The sequence below is a fragment of the Urocampus carinirostris genome, chromosome 3 (genome assembly GCF_059441175.1).
Source record: "Urocampus carinirostris isolate Australia breed hairy pipefish chromosome 3, RoL_Ucar_1.0, whole genome shotgun sequence".
NCBI classification, from domain to species: domain Eukaryota; kingdom Metazoa; phylum Chordata; class Actinopteri; order Syngnathiformes; family Syngnathidae; genus Urocampus; species Urocampus carinirostris.
This window is the reverse complement of record NC_142351.1, coordinates 9,288,027-9,309,458: the sequence shown is the minus strand read 5'-3', so window position 1 is coordinate 9,309,458 and position 21,432 is coordinate 9,288,027. Positions and strand designations below refer to the sequence as shown.

General features: G+C 39.6%; 1 protein-coding gene across 4 annotated transcripts in view; it reads left to right on the top strand.

Moving 5' to 3' along the window:
* hm13 (histocompatibility (minor) 13) overlaps window positions 1–21,432 on the top strand; it is a 34,220-nt gene that overhangs the window by 5,867 nt on the left and 6,921 nt on the right. For 2 of the 4 annotated variants that reach the window (XM_088330571.1, XM_088330573.1), the window contains exons 2-10: window positions 2,624–2,659; window positions 7,682–7,780; window positions 10,819–10,901; window positions 10,978–11,066; window positions 11,139–11,224; window positions 11,318–11,443; window positions 15,551–15,608; window positions 17,544–17,664; window positions 18,916–19,018. In XM_088330571.1, coding sequence (XP_088186697.1) covers window positions 2,624–2,659; window positions 7,682–7,780; window positions 10,819–10,901; window positions 10,978–11,066; window positions 11,139–11,224; window positions 11,318–11,443; window positions 15,551–15,608; window positions 17,544–17,664; window positions 18,916–19,018 — 801 coding nt within the window. The remainder of the gene's footprint in view (window positions 1–2,623; window positions 2,660–7,681; window positions 7,781–10,818; window positions 10,902–10,977; window positions 11,067–11,138; window positions 11,225–11,317; window positions 11,444–15,550; window positions 15,609–17,543; window positions 17,665–18,915; window positions 19,019–21,432) is intronic. The other 2 variants (XM_088330572.1, XM_088330574.1) reach the window with 1 other exon arrangement.

The window sequence follows — 21,432 nt, the reverse complement described above, 5'->3', positions numbered from 1 at the left end:
TGGGGGATTTATTGAGTCAGTTGCACAATCCAGAACTGTAATAAATCACATCAATACAATGTTGGCAACAAGATTGACTTGATATGCTTGGAAATTATCTGAATGCAACACAAGACCCTTCAAAGAGACTCCCACTGTTTTTTTCTCTTTTTTCTTTATTTTTTTGCCCATTTTGTTTATTTCTTGCTTTTCTTCTTCTCTATTTTGTTTTCTTTTATTTGTTCCTTCATTGTTTTCTTTCAAGCTTTTTTTTTTTCTAGGCCTTTTACTTTTTGAATTTTTTTTCCCCCCTTTTTTGCTTGGTGCTTGAAAGGCCACTTGCAATATTTGACTAACCTTGTTTGATCCACCCGGACTTTCTCATGTGCTGTTTTTCCCTGCAATTCATATTAACTCACAAAAAAAAAAAACACGAGTATATCGAGTTGGCCTTGTGATGTTCTATCAATTAGGCTTACCTAGTTGGACTTATTCCAATGCATGCACTATGGCTCCATTCTGTGTTACAGCAACTTGTCCTGGTGAATTAATACACTGTGTCACATCTAATACCTTTTAAAAATGATGCGTAATAATGCAAAGGTGCATGTAAAATTATAGTAGTATTTTGCCTTGGGAGAATGTTAAGTACCTATTATTATAATATTAATGAAAAATCAGAGATTTTAATAATAAGTCTTCAGTTTAATATTTGACTGCAGTTATACAATTTTTTGGAAAGAAAAAAAAAAAAAAAAAAAAAAAGCTAATAGCGACACCATACAAGTATTGCAACTTCGATGCGATAAGGTTTTTTATAGCCCTTCCATCAGAGGCGCGTCCCACCTGAGTTTTCCCCTAGATCTGCTTCCAAGATCGTCACAGGAAGGAATCACACACCTCCAATGGCTAGAGACTAATTTATTGAAAACACAGGCATAAAACATCTGATTGGCTTAAGCGAGATCACATGAATACATGAAACGAATCTGATTGGTTTGGACAGAAATCACATGTTTAATCAAGCGAATAATGCTGGTCGCTAGATGGTGTGCAAGCATAATAAAGAGCAGTAAGGAAAGTGAAACTTTGTAACACAAGGTACAATGCGTCACTGTGGAGTGAAGGGAATGTAGAAAAGGGAGGCAAGCTCTTGACCAGACTTCCCGGCACTAAAATGAAGGCCAACTTGATTAATAGTTGGTAGGCCCCAAGAGAAAATTCAATTGTTGCAAGAATACAAACAACCTGGATATAATCTTTGGCTTCGTTTAGGTACTTTTGAGGATAAAATCATACTAAGGCAAATTCAAATTATAATTTCCCTTACACTTAATCAGAGTGACATGCTTTCATCTTAAGAAAACGGTGCTCAAATCTGGGAAGCTTTGTAAGGATTGCGTTCTGCTGACCATTTACTTTTTGATTCCCCAATCAATGTAATTACCTACCTACAATTAGCAATAGATAACCACTTTAATAGTGGTTTAGTCTACAAATGTTTGGAGGGGATTCCCCCAGAACAACTCAACGTTGGGTAGGAAAGCGTTCCGCTTGCAAACATTGCCTCGCCTTCATTGGCTCGTGCTGTTAAATCTCGCCTCTGATTGGCCAGTGCTGTTAAAACCCAAACTGTGACAATCCTGGTTGGCCAAACACTCAATCACTCAAATAACGAAGGGGGGGGGGACATCGCAAACATAGAACTCTAAATCCTCGACAGAAAACCACAGTGTCTTGCCATGACACAACCGCACTACGTCAGATGGCTTTATCCATTCAATTTCAGTTCATCGTTCAGCCCTAATTTGGGCTGTCGACAAATTAAAGAGAAAAAAAGGATGATATGAAGTGTGTTTTTGAAAACCAACATGATTGACCTCTGGTTCAATTTTTGGTAGTGTTGGGAATTGAATATTAAAATGTACCGTTTACCAAATTGTTCGAATTAGTTATCTGACTCCATTAACCAAACACAACCTACATTCACCCAACAATGCGCGCTGGTTTCTTGATGGAAAAGATGAACAAGAATAGCTGATGTTTTCACACGGAGGCAGATTTAATTTCATTAGCAATTTAACTAAGTGTATTCCATCGAATATGGCCGAATTAGTCGAATTAGTGCCGTTGGCATCTCTGGCCAGCCTTCTCTGAAGTCCTCTAGTTTTTTTCTCTCGGCCCACGCTTTTTCGCAAGATAGTGTGCCGACTCCTCCCATGGGCGTGCCAATGAAGCCCATCGTCAGCTCCACCACCTCTCTAAACAATGCCTGCCGTCCTGCGTCAGAGTCCTGTTATCAACAGAACTAGACAAAATATTCTGCATTCGGAACAGCGTGACCGTCATTGAACTAAAGCCTACTCGGTGAAAATCTTCATTGCACTCAATAAATGTAACTTGTATTCAATCGTATAAAATCTTTTATAGTCAAATGTATAAAATCCTTCAGTAGGTGACTCAAATACTTAATAATTTTTGAAACATCTGTTCAAGTATTTTCTTCTTTGGTCCAATCCTTAATTCTTTCTCTTCTACTTGTTTAACAACCTATTGTACACTTTAATGCTCTCCATAGCTTCTCTTCTGATCTTGATCCTTTTTTTCCCCACTTCCTCTCCATCTACCTCTGTCTCGTTTGTAGGAGATTGGAGAAAAAGCGTACGAGTTTGGCATCCGAGTGAGTATGAGAGATGCAAATTAAAAGCGTACACACTTGTCTTTTTCTGGTACATGCAATGATGGGAGGACCTAAATGAGTTTTCAACCCCAAAAATTAAATCCATTTTTGCCAAGTGAGGACATTTTGGTCACTCTTCACGTTGCCATTTATTTTTTAAGGGTCAAGACTTAAAATTATGACTCACAACACGCGGTAAGCTTTCTCTCCTGGCTATGATCTCTTTGATCTCCGGCAAAACGAACATAAAATGCGACAGAAACAAAATGAAAATAAATCCAAACAGCTTGCCAACATGGGCAGCACGGCGGCGCAGTGGTTAGCGCTTGTGCGGCACAGTTCATGTCATGGGAACCTGTCGTGGGTTCAAATCCAGCTCCGGACTTCCTGTGCGGAGTTTGTATGTTCTCCCCGTGCTTGCGTGGGTTTCCTCCGGGCACTCCGGTTTCCTCCCACATTCCAAAAACATGCATTTCAGGTAAATTGGCCGGTCCAAATTGTCCCTAGGTGTGACTGAGCGAGTGAGTTGTCTGTCCGCGTGTGCCCTGCGATTGGCTGGCAACCAGTTCAGGGTGTCCCCTGCCCACTGCCCGGAGATGGCTGGGATGGGCTCCAGCCCACCCGCGACCCTAATAAGGATAAGCGGTACAGCTGATGAGATGAGATGAGCTTGCCAACATCTTCATTTTTGCCGTTCCATGTATTCCGTTACTCCCCAAGCCTGCACAAAATTTGGTAATTGTATTCATATTTAGTTTCTTTTATTAGCATATTTGGTATTGGAGTAATCCAAAAGTCATTGAAAGTAATCCAGTTAAAGTAACCCTACCCAACCCTGGGTAAGAGTAAGGGTCTGGAATAGGCACGTCTGGGCGATATGACAAAATTAGATGATTAGAGACTTAAAGTTGATGTTCCTGACTTAAAACTATTCTAATTGGTGACCCCCTCTTCTGGCTGAAATTTTCATTGCAGCCTCCGTCAAGCTCCTTTTGTTGCGTGCGAAAGTATGTGAAATTCTTAGACGCGCTCAAATAAACTCTTTTCTTTTTCATCTTTTTGGGTTGGCATTCAGACTGTATTTAAAACGATCCTTTTCTTACTTTCACCGTTTTCATCCTACAGTAAAAGAAATCCACAAGCGCGCGCATGAAATCACTCTCCATGTAAATACCATGTAAATGATAACTATAGCCTTATCCCCCTTGTCTTATAACATTATCTTCTCTGTTCCTTTATCTTCTTGCTCATACCTCACTATGAATGTGTAAAACTGGAGTGTCATGCCCAATTTCGTTGTCACAATATGTTAGCCCATTTGTAACAATGACAATAAAGGTATATTCTATTCTATTCTATTCTTTCCTGCCTCCTTTCCTCCAGTCTAATGCGCTCGGTGGCCAGAACACTAATGACGAAAGTGAGATAAAAGCCGATTGCAGGGGTGGGAAAAATATATATGTGAAGGCTCTTTGAACTCAATTGAGTATTGTTACACATACTAAATAGAGAAATGATTTAATTTTAAATGTTTTAAGGTCACCTCAAACTACACACCCAACCCTTGTTTTTTTTTGTATTTCGTGGAGGATGACGCACCACGTGACGACTCGGTTGAAAGATGCAATGAGGTTTAATTTCATTACGATTGTAATGAATTAAAGTTTGTTTCCTTTATTTGATAAAACTAAAGAAACGCCATAGAAAATGCAATTTGGGATGTCATTTTTATTTTGAGGATTTGGGCAAAAAAGAGTGCAGCATTGCCTTTTTACTACTATTTTTTTTTTTTGAAAAGGTAAATAAAAATAATTAGTTTAAAGGGACAGTGTGTAATATTGAGTGCCTCCTAGTGGTACAAAAACTTTGATTTAATTGATTGTATTTTGGGGTTTGGGTTGGCATTTGGGCTGTATTTGAAACGGTCATTTTCTTACTTTCACCATTTTCATCCTAAATTAAAAGAAAACTGTGAGCATGCGCGTGAAATCACTCTCCTCCCCGCCTCCTTTCCTCCAGCGTAATGTGCTCTGTGGCCGGAAAACCCAGGGTAAAAGTAAGAAAAGCTGATAGGCGTGGTGCAAAAAAAACTTAAAGGTTCTTTGAACTCAGTTGGGCTTTGATAACACATACTTATTAAATAAAATATTTCATTTTAAACTTTTTTTAAGGACGCCTCAAAATACCCACCGCACCTTTAAACTAGAATTAAAAACTGAAAGCTCAGTAGTTTGTTTTTATGAAATGACTTTTCCAAAGTCCGTCGTCCTTAAAAAGGGCCTGAATTCCCAATAGTAGAAAATCACACTGTGTTGTGGAATGCGGATAATAATTAATAAGTATGTAGGCATCTGGTGAAGGTCGTGGGTTGACGTTGTTGCAGGAGGTCACAAGCTGATATGCTGGCGGAGCCGGGGCGGACAACATACACGAGATATCTTAACTTTATTTGAGAACACTATAAAGACCAATGTTGAACGTATGGAACTTGGAAAGTGTCTCGAATGCAAAAAAAGAGCGTTCCCTTTCTGTCATATCTCCTCTCTGCGTATATTTTGGGGCGACACCCAACGACGATATCTCCAAAAATTGCTCCTGGGTCATTTCGTGTCAAATCAACCTAAAAGCCTGAAAATTTACACCAAGTCCATTTTGAAATTCAGGAAGTTTTGCATACTTGTTGATGGTGATTGCCCAACTCTAAATCCAAAATGTTGGGTAGATCAGGGGTAGGCAACCCAAAAACGTTGATTGGAGCCGCAAAAAAATCATAAGCCTTCTAATAATTGCAACCTATACTGGATTTATTTATATTAGCTATGTTAGCCTACTATTAAAATGACAAAGTTCGATGCAGCGTGTCCTGTGGAGAATAATGGACCAGGCGACTACTCTGTTGGAGGAAAGCGCCTCAAGTTTAACTTAATTTCAATATAATGAAACACAGTATGTTTCATTGCCTTGTCAACATGAAATAAATCATCACATCGCAAGACTAATCACAGCCAAATGAGTATTCTGGCGTTAATTGTCTTTTATTTGATGTCCGGTGGTGTTGCTTGCTATTTTAACGGCCTTTTCCTTCACTGTTGTAGTGGAGAGAGTCATGTCTTCAATTTTCTATATTATTTCACTTCTGTTCTTGAAGTCTGCAAATAGCTGATATCTTGATGGACTCCTTCATGTAGTCACCATCTGCAGTGGGTTGGTTTGAAGACTCAATCCATTCCTTAAATATATTTTTGCGATCAATTCAGCGCTTTTTCTCAGCCAATCAGGATGGGAGGATGACTTTTCAGCTCATCCATCTTTGAATCACATGTAATCCACACGCTTGTACAGTGGTACTTCTACTTACGAATTTCGTTCTGGGAGTAGCTTTGTAACCTGAACAATTTGTAAGAGAGTTTCCTATCAAAACTGGTTGAACGATGTGTCTGGAGAATTATAACGTTGATCAGAGGTATCCGGAACGATTGCTCGCCAAAAACTAATTTGGAGAAATGTTTGAAGTGGATAAAAGCATGCGGTGGACCTCATGTTCAACTCAACGTGGAGATGATTGGTTGGAATCGGAAATAAGTTACCGTAAATTCCGGGCTATAGAGCGCACCTGATTATAAGCCGCACCCACCACATTTTAAGAGGATTTTTTGTACTTACACAAGCCGCACCTGTGTAGAAGCCGCATGCGCCCACATTAAACCATGTAACCCAATCACAAAAGTAACCCAAATTCGACTTTAAGTCCCGTGGTTATAACTGAATATAAAGTACACAGTCCAAAAATCACAGCCGGCATAACGAACGGAAAATGATACCGGTACTTAAGGTTTGATGCAGACCTGCAGAGTCCGGGTCCCGTTGAAAGTAATCCAACGGTATTTAGAATAGAATAGAATATACCTTTATTGTCATTGTTACAAAATGGGTTGAACATATTGTGACAACAAAATTGGGCGTGGCACTCCAGTTCACATTTAACAGTGAGGATAAAAAAAAACAAAGACGATAAGGTTATAATTTACACAATATTTACACAAGAAATGTGGGCATGTAGGATGTTACATACAGTTTTGGGATTTGTTCTACAGTAAGTGTTTTGTTCGTATTAAATTGAAGTTTACGCTGCTGTTGGGTTCGTTATAACGCAGCACGCTATTAACCTCACAGCACGGCGTGTAGCTCCTTCCTGCCACCTTCATTTGGTATATTACCATGAAATGGAAACCTAAAAACACTGTTTGAAAGATTACAGAATGGGTTTGTTCTGTCATAAGTTATGAACTTAAAAAGTCATGCTCCAAGAAATAAGAGTAAGGGGACACATCTACAACTCCTAAAGGGAAAACCAAGTGTACATACACTGACTTACATTTGCAGTAAGAGTCTGTCAGAGCTGATAAATCTGAATCCATTTCTACTTGCAGTTGGTACGGGGCTGAAGACTTAGATCATAGATCAACATTACAAGGTTATTGGCATCTTTGGACACCTTGATGCCATGACTATAACTTTTTATATAATAATCGAGACCCGTTTCTACCTTCTCTCGAGATCCGTTGAAGTATTTTTCAGTGAAATAACCGTGTCCGCCTAATTTGCCAAGAGACTATGGAGGTTTTCAAAGAATATAATATCAAGAGGCACTGCCAGATGAAACATGCTGACCACAAAAAAGCTAACTTGAAACGACCGCTGTGAAAAAGGTGAAGCGTCTGGAAGCTGTTTTTACGTCACGGGCGCGCTTTTCGCAAGACCCTGCGAGTCAAATGAAAACGCGACAACAGCGAGCTATGATCGGCAAGCACTGCGAACCTTTCACGGAGGGTGAATTTATTAGACTGTTCCCAGAATTCCAGGCGGAACACTCGGCCCCACACACTTTCAGCTTACCAAATGTGACCCCTGTAATACACTGTCCCTTTAAGTCATTTGACATCGATGAATGGCACATGTTTGGTAATCACTTCCACGTGTTTGAATATGTTGTCCAAGCATTTTTCTTTCTTGTATCCACAGAACCCTTCAGACATGCCAGAGACCATCACCAGTCGAGATGCTGCTAGATTCCCAATCATCGCCAGTTGTACCCTATTTGGGCTCTACCTTTTCTTCAAGGTGACTTTGCAATATTTTCTTTGTTTCCTTCGAAATGGAGCTGGGTTTGCAAAAAGATGGGGTCGAGGTAGAATATCTAAGCAATGCTTTTTTTTAGGTGCCTGGCCTTCATAGTGGAATGGAAATTTACAAAAGCATTATTTCAACCTCTTGAGACCCGGGCTTTTGTTTGATGTGCATTGATGTAAATGCAGATTTTAAGAGTTAAAGAAGTCAAAATAAATAATGTACACAACAACAAAAAATAATCACTGACCAGCACCAGCAATGTTCCCTCTAATTTTCCACGGGCCTGAGCGTTCTCACAAAGTCGGTGAGCAACGCTTGAAACAACAGTGAGCAACCATAATCCCAAGTGTGGCAAGATAATTCATTATCAAACATGTCCAAAACTTGACATCAAGTTACATTTTGCTGAGATTCCGGCAATGCAAAATTATTTTTCTCTTTTGAATGAATGGACTCGTGTACTATTGCAAAGGTTGTACGGCCTACAAACGTCGTTTGTTCTTACAATTCATTCACAAGATATCCATTTCTTTTTATTTCCTGATATATTTTGTCGCATAATATTAACATTTTGGGGGGCTTATTGAGTCGGTTGTAAGATACAGAACTGTACTTAATCACATTTTTTAGTGGAAGTACAATGTTGGCAACAAGATTCACTTGATATAATTGGAAATTATTTGAATGCAACACAGTTTTCTTTTTTACGTGTTTTTTTTTCTACTTTTTTTTTTAATTCCTTTAAAAAAAATCTCATTGTGTTTATTTTTTCCGAGCTGTTACTTTTTTCTTTTTGTTCTCTATTTACTTTTTTCCGACATTTATTTTTCTTTTTTGTGGCTTTTTTTTCTAAAATTTTCCTTCTTTTTTTCCTCTTTTTGTTTTTTTCTCAGCTTTTCACTACTTTTTCATTTCGGTACTTTTTTCTTTTTTGTTCTATTCCCCCATTCCTTTAAGTCATTTTGTGCATAATTTTACATCATATTTGGTCATGTTGGGATGAAAGAAGCAAAAAAAACCTGAAGAGCTGTTTAGGAGCCTAAAGAGCCGGTTCCTTTTAGTGAGCCTAGCCGAAGAAGCCGCTTCGCGACAAACTCTACTAACTTTACTCAACTTCGTTCTACTTCGACTCGACTTCAAAATACCGCAGTTAGGACACAACGTCAGGGGAACCCGTGTATTTTGACCGTCATGCACTGTAACTTTGACTTAAGTCGCTTCTTAATTAGTAATTTTGAGCCCTCATTTTTGTGCGCTGGCTAGATTTTCTTGTGCGCTGAGAATGTGCGAGCACTGCGCAATTGCGCACGCGCGGAGCTTAGAGGGAACGCTGCTGACCAGAGTTTCACACAAACTCACTAAATCAGTTAAACTCACGCCCCTCCTTCCAGTACTTTAGCATTTTCTTCCCTAACCCCTTTTACTTTCCAAGCCCCTTCCCCTTGACAACACATCGTGCAACTATTCTATGAACCGTCCATCCATCCATTATCTACACCGCTTATCCTCAGTAGGTTCGCGGGGGTGCTGGAGCCCATCCCAGCTATCTTCGGACAGTGGGCAGGGGACACCATGGACTGGTTGCCAGCCAGTCGAGGGCACACAGGGACAGACAACTCACTCACTCACTCATTCACACTTAGGGACAATTTGGACCGGCCAATTCACCTGACATGCATGTTTTGGAATGTGGGAGGAAACCGGAGTGCCCAGAAAAAAACCCATGCAAGCATGGAGAGAACATGCAAACTCCGCACAGGAAGGCTGTTAGCTGGATTTAATCCCATGGCCTCAGAACTGTGCCGCAGACACACTAGCCACCGCCCTGACTAATCAAATCTACATTTTATTTATTTTTCTATTATCAGTCTTATAACCAACTCCAATTATCACGCATCACTAAAAATTATTGAGTCTTCCTGGGGCAAGATACAAATTAACCTGCGTTCAGAGTGTTGTGGAAGGAATGAATTCTAAATACACTACATTGTTTACGATATTTTATGATGTAGTTACAGTGGGACCTTACTACTTCGCGCTTCGACGTTTGCGGATTCAGAATTTCGCTGGTCTAAAAGATAAAAGTAACAAAATAAAATAATTTAAAAAAAAAAATTTTTTTTTTAAGCATTTTTGAAGGGGCGTCGCTACTTCGTGGTTCCACGTTTGCGGTTTCACGTTCGCGGGTTCAGAGCTTCACAGGTCTAAAAAATAATTATAATAGAATAAAATGATTTTTTTTTTAAAAAAGGTTGTTTTGGTTTTTTTTTTAAAGCATTTTTGAAGGGGCGTCGTTACTTCGTGGTTCCACGTTCGCGGGTTCAGAGCTTCACAGGTCTAAAAAATAATTATAATAAGGTTTTTTTTGTTTTTGTTTTGTTTTTTAAGCATTTTTGAAGGGGCGTCGCTACTTCGTGGTTCCACGTTCGCGGGTTCAGAGCTTCACAGGCCTAAAAAATAATTATAATAGAATAAAAATTATTATTTTTTTTTTAAGTTTTTTTCGTTTTTTTTAAGCATTTTTGAAGGGGCGTCGCTACTTCGGTGGTTCCACGTTTGCGGTTTCACGTTCGCGGGTTCAGAGCTTCACAGGTCTAAAAAATAATTATAATAAAAGTTTTTTTTGGTTTTTGTTTTTTTTAAGCATTTTTGAAGGGGCGTCGCTACTTCTCGGATTTTCACTTATCGCGGGTGGTTTTGGTCCCCATTAACCGTGATAACCGAGGTCTTACTGTAGTATTCTTTGAACGGTTGGACTCCCCTGATAGTCTGTTTGCTCACAGCTTTTAGACATGTAAGTTTTGAACCTATAAGAGCAGAGAACAGCATAGTTATTAGATATTTCACAAAACCAGGAAGGCAAAGTTCCAAACCGACAGCTTTGGATTAATGTGCTTCGTTACTAGATTCTTAATTGGCCATAGTACTTCTTACCAGCATCGTGTTGAAAATTGCTTCACTGAAAGTAAATTTAGGTTCACAGTCGACCTATTTGTGTGTAATTTTGGACCTGTGCGTTGCTATTGCAGGTGTTTTCCCAAGAATACATAAACCTGCTGCTGTCGGCCTATTTCTTTGTGCTTGGTGTGCTGGCACTGTCTCACACATTGAGGTAGGTCTCACAGGCATTCCATTTTGACAGCAGTCTGTTGAATAGTAATGGTTACGTCTCTTTCTTGGTACCTTAGTCCTCTGCTCGCCAGGTTTATTCCTGCTTCCTTGCCAATCAAACAATACCAGCTGCTCTTCACACAAGGTGCTCAAGAGGCCAAAGAAGGTGAGACAAGACGCACGCTTTCCTCTTTGGTAGCAAGTAGCTCTTCATGAAATGTTCCGTTTGTCTTTTCAGAGATCATTAACTACGAGTTTGACACCAACAATTTGGTGTGTCTACTTGCCAGCGGTGTGGTGGGCGTGTGGTACATCCTGAAAAAGGTATTGAACGTCATTTTTCATTTGATATCGTACGCTCGTAAGCTGTTCATCTTGTAGTTTGGAATAACGGGATCTGTTGTCGTGTCCTCGCAGCATTGGATCGCTAACAATCTCTTCGGCTTGGCTTTTGCACTCAACGGGGTGGAACTTCTGCACCTGAACAATGTCAGTACTGGATGCATCCTGTTAGGAGGGCTGTTTGTCTACGATATTTTCTGGGTAAGCGCCCCTCACAACTACAACTTAACGCAACCCATGTCCAAAGTCCGGCCTGGGGGCCATTTTCGGCCCGTGGTCAAATTTTTATTGGCCCTCGGCCTCTGTGATAAAATTACCGTATTTTCCGCACTATAAGGCGCACCTAAAAGCCTTTATTTTTTTCAAAAGCTGACCATGCGCCTTATAATACAGTGCGCCTTATTTATGGATCAACATTAAGTCGCAAAGTCTTCCAACTAACTTGCAGCCGCCGACTAGATTTTCCCCCGAACGCCAAGTAGTCCGCGGTGTATGCTGGGATTTATTTACCGGCGTTTCATTGGCTAACCAATGTGTCAATCATCATTTAAATCGATCACTATTGGCTAAAGTTATTCGGAGGTCAAGGGGCGGATCCTTTTTATCATTTACAGGCTGGCATTGGCTTAAACGGCAAAACAAAGCCTGCAATTGGCCGAAAAAGATGAATGTGTATAGCACGTGGTTGACGGCATACAGAAAGCATTTTTTACTATACTGTATTTGTAAATATTTTATTCTCCTGGATTTACTACACTCACGGATATGAGGACATTGGCTGCACATTATTATGAACACAACGACTTTGGTGAGCTACTCCGGCTATATATTATCCGTGTATCTTGTTTCAGACTGAACTTGATGTTTCTGTGATAAGCGGTGCAGATAATGGATGGAATGGAGTGTCTATTTTTAAATTCAACTCAATTCCAAGTGTTTATTGTCATATGCACAGTAAAGTTGCGAGCGAAAAAGAAAATAGAAACTAAGGAATGGTTGGCATTTCTTGAATCCCAAGACTTCTACCTTCCGAATGATATGCATACGATGCATTTGAGTGACATCGTACGGACACCGCATCCGCACGTGTTCTCGACACGTATTTGCATCTTTGCAAGCTTTCGGAATGTTAAGGGGGTAATAAGTTTGACTGAACTATCTGACTGTTTTGTCGACGTTCCCATTGTAGCGCCTTATAATCCGGTGCGCCTTATGTATGGCAAAAATAGGACCAAAAACTATTTTTTCGGGGTGCGCCCTATAACCCGGTGCGCCTTATAGTGCGGAAAATACGGTAATAATATGTGGCTCGCCAGTAATGTTGAAAGCGCTATAAAATCATTTGGCCACCTTGCCTTTGGCTTTCTGTGAGAATATAAGCCTACCCCATTTACAACATGTGGAAATAAAAAAGAAAATTGAGGGAAAATTCGGGTAGTTTTTTTCACCCAAATCTGAAACAAATCCTAATTTGCCAAGAGACTGTTTTGTTTTTTTTAAAAAAAAGTAATTTCAAGAGGCACTGCCAGCCCAAACGTGCTACAAAAACCTAATTGTAAACGAACACTGTGAAAAGAGGAAGCAAATGGAAGCTGTTTTAACGGCACTGCTGCGCTTTTTTATGGGACCCTGCGAGTCAAATGAAAATGGTACAAAGGAGAGCTGCGAGGCCGTGCCCCTGAACGCCAAGCACTGAAAACTATTCACTGAGGATGAATTTATTAAAAACTGTTCAAAGAATGCAAGGCTGAATAGTCGGCCCTCATACATTTTCACTTTACCAAATCTGGCCTCTTCTTAAAAGTTTGGACACCCTTGGTGTAAGGTCTCCGCTGGTGTTCAGCATAAGTAAACAATCACCATCTTTTGCTGGTTAATATGTTGGATCTAGCAGTTGTACTTCCACCGCACGTACTCTCACTTTAGGAATTTCAAGTCTGACTCAAATGAAGACATTGAACCGGCCTTAGTGTCCTTCCTCCCAACAAATTTGGGTCCCGGTTCCACCCAGAGACAGGAGAAGGATGAATTTTTTTTAATTTGATTTTATTTTTTAAATCTAAACTTCATTAATGCAGAAGTAGGCGGCATAAGAGGGCGGCATTAGCTCAGGAGGTAGAGCGCTCGTCTGGGGATCAAGAGATCGCAGGTTCGATTCCCGGCTCTTCCGTGTTATATGTCGAAGTGTCCTTGGGCAAGACACTGAATCCCTAATGCCTCCAATAAGCAGGTTGGCGCCTCGCATGGCTGCACGGCCGCTATTGGTTTGTGAGTGTGTGTGAATGGGTAAGTGTGAAGCACATTGTAACGCGCTTCGGGAAGTCTATATAAATGCAGATCATTTCATTTCAAGTAAATGGAAGGAGACCAAGAGGAAGGTTGCGTTTGATGTGGATGGATAGTGTTATGAGTGCACTGCAGGAAAGAGGTCTAAATATAATGGTGATAGGAATGAGTGGAGAGGTGTTGTGAAAGGATAGTGGGATGTTTGGACAAGGTTCTAAGGGATGGGCAGGGCACCCATATGATGCGGCAGGGGTAAACCAGTGAAAGCTGTCGGGCCCTGCTGTTGAACAGAAGAGTGTGTTGTGTCACCCTGACCCGAGTGACACGGTCGCTTTCTTGTGTCCCGTTTCATCTGGAGGGACGAAAGCATGACCAACTTGGATGCTGAGGTGCTTAACTTGTGTGGGCATTTGGGTTCGCCATGGTCCAAAAATGTTTGTGTGTGTTTTTTGCTACTTCTTCCCTTTTTTATTTTCTTTATTTTTGTATGTGTTTGTTTTGCTGTCGCTCACCCCTATAGAGGGATATGACCAGCGTAGCTGGATAGATGGATAGAAACTTCATTAAGCCTCCTGACCTCCAGCAGACAGACCTTGAGCTTCCATTTGGAGCCAGTCTCGATTTGCAAATTAGGCTACGTTTTGCCATGGCCCGGTTCAACGTCGCCCTGTCTCACAGTTTTTAGTTGGGAAGCTCTCAAATCACTCCGGTTCAGGCAACAGTGTTGTTCTTTATTTCATTAGCACAATCGCGCTTAAATCTAGCCTTCAGTCTTTCACTTATCAGCCTTAGTTGGTTCAGAATGTTATTTAATTTACTATTAAATGTCCACTCGATTCCCATTACCTTTAGTACTTGTGTGTGTCAATTAAAATATCATGAATTGTTAACACACTACAAAGAATTGTAGCTAACCTTCATATTAATGACTGATAGCGGGGGTTTTCCATCCGTTCTCCTGATAAAACAGGTTAAAAACAGATGTGGTGCTCTGAAAGGGAGGATGAGTTTAACAGAAATGTTAAACCCATTTCTTCAGATAATGTTATTGATTATTCAAATAATTTATTAACTTCAAAATATGTCACATCGGAATGGTGCATTTATCGATTAACCTATATTTGATCTTGAGAATCGTTTTACTCAGATTTTTTAATTCATATTTCATTTTAGGGGAAAGTAGGAAACGACTGATTCCAAAACGCCCTCTAAAAAAAATTAAGTTGGGCCACCTTTGGCAGTGATAATGGAAATCAAACGTTTACGATAATTTGCTGCTTCAGGACCAGTATAACTTGCTGCGGTGCCCTCAAACTCAAGCGCTCTTGGGTCGTGCCGCAGGACTACGATCCGAAACACACCAGCAAGTCCGTCTCTGACAGGGGAAGACGAAACAAAACGGGGGTTTCAGAGTGGTCAAGTCAAAATCAAGATTATAATTCAATTAAGATGTTGAGACCTTAAACGCTCAGCTCATGCTACAAAAGCCTGCATTTTGTATACCCTTGGGTTGTGTTGGGTCTAAAACAACCACTGAAGTGTGGGAGAGTTAAAAAAAATATTGGCTAACCATAGAAGGAAGCTCAGGCAAAGGCTTGTTTAGGTTTTTTAATTTACTCGCTTTTGTCTCTTTGACCACGTTCCTTCTGGCTTTTCCCCAGCCTGCCTTTGTGTTTTATTGAGATCACAAGACATGGCAAAAGAACTGGTACGTTGAGACAAAGACAAAAGACCACCCCCCAACACCTTTAAACAAAGACAGGAAGACTAAGAGATGCCAAAAGGAACATTAAACTGATTAGAAATACACATCTTGAGTAAATACGTTTAAGCCTACTTTACAGTTGTCTCTGTGTGATATTAAAATTGGTTTGTTGACGGTTTGACAATTATGCAGAAAACACAAAATTAAGGAAGGGGCAAACACTTTTTCAAGGCACTGTATACTTGCCAACATTAACACCAATAAAGTGCCACTTAAATATCACTGATGATGAATAACAATCACTCTGATTCTCCTAGGTATTTGGTACGAATGTGATGGTGACCGTTGCCAAATCGTTCGAGGCACCCATCAAATGTGAGTATTGTTGATTGATTGCAATTTTGCAACACTTTATTCAATCACATCATTGAAAGTGACACAAATATTGTATTAAAATGTATAGTAATTACAGTTGTGCATGACACACCTCCAATTATATTTTAGCAGGACCTGGACACATTTTAGTCACTCAGAACTTTTCAGAGTTGTCTGCCCTGGTGTCCGCTAACTTTTTGTCCAGAGTTTCAGACACTGATATCTCTATTGAAATATTTGTATGTCAGCCATTGTTTGACTTAAATGCTCGCAGTGCCAGCAATTATGATTTTGTCTTGTAATGTTTGGTATCGTTCGAATCTGCAGAAACTCTGCGTTCTAACCATAAAACGTGCGTGGAAGTTGTGTAGATATGGAATTTCGGTGTGCCCAAAAAAATGGGAACGGTTGAATTATCGCGCACTTTCTGTAAATCCTATAAACTTAATTTCACTTCTCAAATACCACTATGTCTGATGTATGTTATATTTAACGCCTTAAAGTTTTAAACTCTTGGGACTTGAGATGTGATGACCCTCTCAAATTGTATTCATCAAAGATAGATCACAGTCTGAAACAAGATACCCAAAAACTTTAAAGCAAGGATAGCTTACCAGTAAGTCCCCTGGAAGTCAGCGAGTCAGATAATAGGATTCCCAGCAAATATGGAGTCGTGAGAGCCAGGACTGTCCAGCGAATCCAATAATGTCAAATATTTCCTGCAAAACACAGGATAATGCCAACAGATAAATAAGAATCCGCCTAAAACATTTCTGTTTCGTTGGACCTTATTTCTAGTAATCCATTAGTTTCGCCACCTAATTTGCATTTACAAACAGGCTTGAATTTTTTTTTCTAAAATAAACATCCATAAATGCAACCCGGGATCCATTTTGAAGCAGGTGCTACTATTACGCACAAGTGTGCACAATTTATGGATTGACTCATGGAAAGAAAAGTAAAACATTTACAACTCTTTCAAAATGTCTAAAAGAAATTGGCCAAAGTAAAATGTACAGTTGCAGAGGTTTTCATAGCTGTAAATGTCTCCATATGGCCACTTATGTAAAGTCTTTTACTTCTAGAATAATGTGTAAAAAGTTTTTCTGATAAAATTTGACAGTAAGGCTTCAAGCTATTGTCTCACCTATTTTTCAGCCAAGATGCCCATGCTACACTCGGGCAAATCGGGCAAAAAAAAAACCCCCACCTTTTATTTCTGTTTCTTTGTGTTCGAACTCTGATTACTCAATGTCAGTAGCACTTGCAGTGACTATTTCAGTTTGGGACAAAACTTCTGAGTCGTACATTGCAAAAGAGACAAAAAACGCCCATATTCACCAAATGGTTCAAGAACAGAATTCAATTTACTTTGGGTACATCTTGGATTAGGATTTTAGGTACAGGAACTTTAAGGGGTTAATTGAATTTGCTGTTCCTAAAAACTAATGATTTATGAAGAAAAATATTAAATTACAAATGTATGTATTTACATTATATGCGATGCACGATCATTAGTTCATCATACATTACTGTACAGTGACTTGTTTACCTGACTGCCCATTTTGCACATCTGGTTAGCTGCTACTCTTGCACTCTTTGCACTATTGTATAATACTATACATAGCCATAATTATTTAGTATATTATTAGTACTTCGATACTCCAACTCAATAAAACATTTTATTTATATCTGTACATTCAAGGAAACTGTGCGGGTCAGATGTATCGACATTTCGTTCTGTATACACGTGTACTAGAATGACAATAAAGTAGATCTGAATCTGAATTGATCTCCGTACTGAAATATACCCAGTGAAGCCAGATCATAAAACTGGAAATGCAGTCAATAGTGAAGCACGTTATTCTATCTGCTCTCTGCTCAACTTGTGAGCAAAATAGCAACTTCTTGATGTGTTTTCTCTCTTCTTTTCAGTGGTCTTCCCTCAAGACTTGCTGGAGAAAGGCCTTAGTGCCAGCAACTTTGCCATGCTGGGTCTGGGGGACATTGTCATCCCTGGTATCTTCATTGCGTTGCTGCTTCGTTTTGACGTCAGGTAACCCTGTTAACTAGGGCTGCAGGATTACCCGAAATCTAATGGTTATTGCGGGGTGATAATGGATCTGGCGTTGGCGAGATGCAGCCGCCGCAGGGTTTTCTTAGAGTTGTTAGCCTAGACATAGCACTAGGCCAGTTCTAAAGCCTCGCTATTGCTGATTCCTGGATGCGATAACAATCCACAGAGCACCCACGGTTTGTTTTTGCTCCTCTGACTTTGTTTGGATACAGATTTAATTGATGAATTTATTTTCAATTTAACAAGCCGCTAAAGCTACTAGCTGTCGCGTTTGTTTTGGTGGCCGTTTGTGAGTACGCCCACCGGCGCCAGCTGTTTGGGTTCTGTATGCTGTCACCAGGGTTGGATAGATTTACTTTAACTTGATTACTTTCAATTACTTTTGGATTACTCCAATACCAAATATGCTAATAAAAGACAAACGAAACTAAATATGAATACAATTATTACTCACAACACGTGGTAAGCTTTCTCTCCTGGCTTTGATCTCTTTGATCTCCGGCAAAACTAACATAAAATGCGGCGGAAACAAAATGAAAATAAATCCAAACAGCTTGCCAACATCATTTTTGCCGTTCCATGTATTCCGTTACTCCCCAAGCCAGCGCAAAATTGAGTCATTTTATTCGTATTTATTTTATTTTGTCTTTTATTAGCATATTTGGTATTGGGGTAATCCAAAAGTAATTGAAAGTAATCCAGTTAAAGTAACCCTACCCAACCCTGGCTGTCACTCAGTCGCCGACACAGACTGTCACACCCACCCAACACACACAACCTGCTCCGTGATAGTATTTGCTGTGTGCAATATGTGGCAGAACACAAGCACGATAGGTTGATATCAATGACAATAACGGCAATTCCATTCAAAATCCATGAAGCACACAGTAGCCAGGGATCTCTGTATTTTTAGGTGCAATTTCTATTTCAATGTGTTTTTATTGATCAGAAAGATGTGTTATATAGCTATTTGGTTTAATGTAAATGCTTTTGGGAGGCCGGATACGGATTAAGTTCAGTTATTTTGGATAGCTTGAGACGTGAGCACAATCCGAGAATGAATTAATCTCCTGTGTACAGTACATTATTATTTTACTTGATTTCTACTTTCTGTTTTTAATTTGCTTGCTCTTCTTATTGTAATGATTTTTCCTTTCCATTCTAGTTCACTTTTTATTAAATGTATTATTTACATCTTCTGCTACTCGTATTTATCATTTTTCTCTCCAGCCTGAAAAAGAACAGCAGGACATATTTCTTCTCCAGCTTCCTGGCTTACATCTTTGGACTCTGCCTCACCATCTTTGTCATGCACACCTTCAAACATGCACAGGTAAGACATTTAAGGTCCACTGCACTGTTAGGCTTCTAAATTCTAGTTTTGTCATGATACCATCTGCATAAGTATTTCCATGAACAGCTATCTAGTTGCATTAAACACGTGCTCCTGTAATCCCTTGTTTTTCGTGGTTAATGAGGACCAAAACCTCATGCGATATGCAAAAATTCAAAAAAAGAGTGTCACGTGAGCTCAGTCTGCCCCTGCTCTCAGCAATAGTCAACCAGGGATAATGGATCGCAACCACGGGTTCTTACAAGTGCTTGGAATCCTTAAATACTGGAATTTTAGAGTTCTCAAGGTTTAAAAAGTGCTTTAATTTTGACTGAAGTGCTTGTAAATTCTTGAAATTGTTACCATGTTTCTCAGAACTCTGACACGACGCATTAAATGAAGAGAAATGAAACAAGTATGCTTCGTAATGATGGCAACACTGCTCTCGGGTGGTTTCGCTTTGCTATTTCGTTTCTTCTTCCCTTGTGATTAACGGCAGCTGGCATTAGTTTGTATGGTATTGTCATGTGGAGCGTCGTCGCGCTTAAGAGGTCAGGTGCATCTGACAAAGAGGCATGGAGGCTGCCATTTTAAGGAACGATGGCTAGAAAAGGGAAAATAGTGAGGTCTCTCCAGTCATTTCAAAAGTAATGCACCGAGATAACTACTTTAACTTTGGGACAAGCTTTGCCTTAACAGGGCACTATGAAATGATGAAATATGTATTCATCAATTATGGACATTTATAATGGACCATGTAAAAATATATGGTAGGGTTTCCTTGTGGTAAATTGCAATGGTAAGAACTAAATGCAGCTGAAAATGTTAGCTACACATTAGTCATTTTTACCCAATACCTAAATGGGGAGAGATTTGGCGCAAAAATATTTACACACAAATTGTTTGGATCCCCGAATACAGTCACAATTTACACAAAATTTAAAAATCTTGTCTTGATAAATGCACACGCAACAATAGGCTTTTTGGCAGATATGAGGCAAACTTGTGTTCTTTTGTGACAGCAATGGTTTTCGCCAGGAAACTCCAATGGACCCCATTTTTTGGCCAGTGTCTTTCTTATAGTGTTATCATCAGGGTTGGGTAGGGTTACTTTAACTTGATTACTTTCAATGACTTTTGGATTACTCCAATACCAAATATGCTAATAAACGACAAAATAAACTAAATATGAATAAAATGATGACTTACAACACGTGGTAAGCTTTCGCTCCTGGCTTTGATCTCCGGCAAAACTAACATAAAATGCGACAGAAAAAAATGAAAATAAATCCAAACAGCTTGCCAACATCATTTTTGCCGTTCCATGTATTCCGTTACTCCCCAAGCCTGCACAAAATTCAGTCATTTTATTCATATTTAGTTTCTTTTGTCTTTTATTAGCATATTTGGTATTGGAGTAATCTAAAAGTCATTGAAAGTAATCAAGTTAAAGTAACCCTACCCAACCCTGGTTATCATATACATTGACATTAACTGAGGCCAGCGAGGCCTGCAGTACCTTGGAGGTTCTCTTTTAACTTACCGGATGAGCCGTTGTCACAATCTTGAGATATTCTCAGTTGGTCGACCACTTCGGAGAAGGTTTGCCACTGTTCCCATTTTTCTCCATTTGTGGTTAATGGCTTTGACAGTGGTTCGCTGGAGCCTTACAGCCTTGGATATGGCTATGTGACCAGGCCGATAGATTTCAAATTTTTTTTTTCCTTTTTTTATTCCCTTGATTTTTTGGGGGGACTGCGGCATGTCAATTGTGTTCTTATGATTTTGTAGCCTACTTCACTCGGTCCAACAGATTCAATTGAAGTTATTTCTTAATCCAACACGGGTGACAATCAATTTTGGCCTGTGGAATTAAACTCAGCTCTCCCAAAACTGTGGTTAGTCAGTTACTTTGTGATTTTACTTTTTGTGCCTTAAGAAATGTAATCAACATTTTAAAACTTTACTTAGTATTTCATTGGATTGTCTTTGTGTGATGTTAAAATTGGTTTGCTGATCTGAAACCTTTTTTGAGTAATAAGTATGCCAAAAACATAGAATTCCGGAAGTCAAGTCATGTTTATTTTTATAGCCCTTAATCACAGGGAGTTTCATTTCATAGGGCTGCACAGATTATTGCAAACCAAAGACTGATTACACCATCCCCTGATCTAAAACCTACATGAGGGCAAGGAAAAACTTCATGTCATGTCAATTTGTGACACCCTTAATCACAAGGATTCTCGAGGAGCTGCATAGACCACAGATTGTATTGTAAACCAGGCTATTATGACACCATCCCCTGATCTGCAACCTATATGAGGGCAAGGAAAAACTCAAAAACCTCAACATGAGCTAATTGAAGAAACCTTGAGAAGCATATGAGGTAATCCCCCTTCCAGGATGAACAGGCA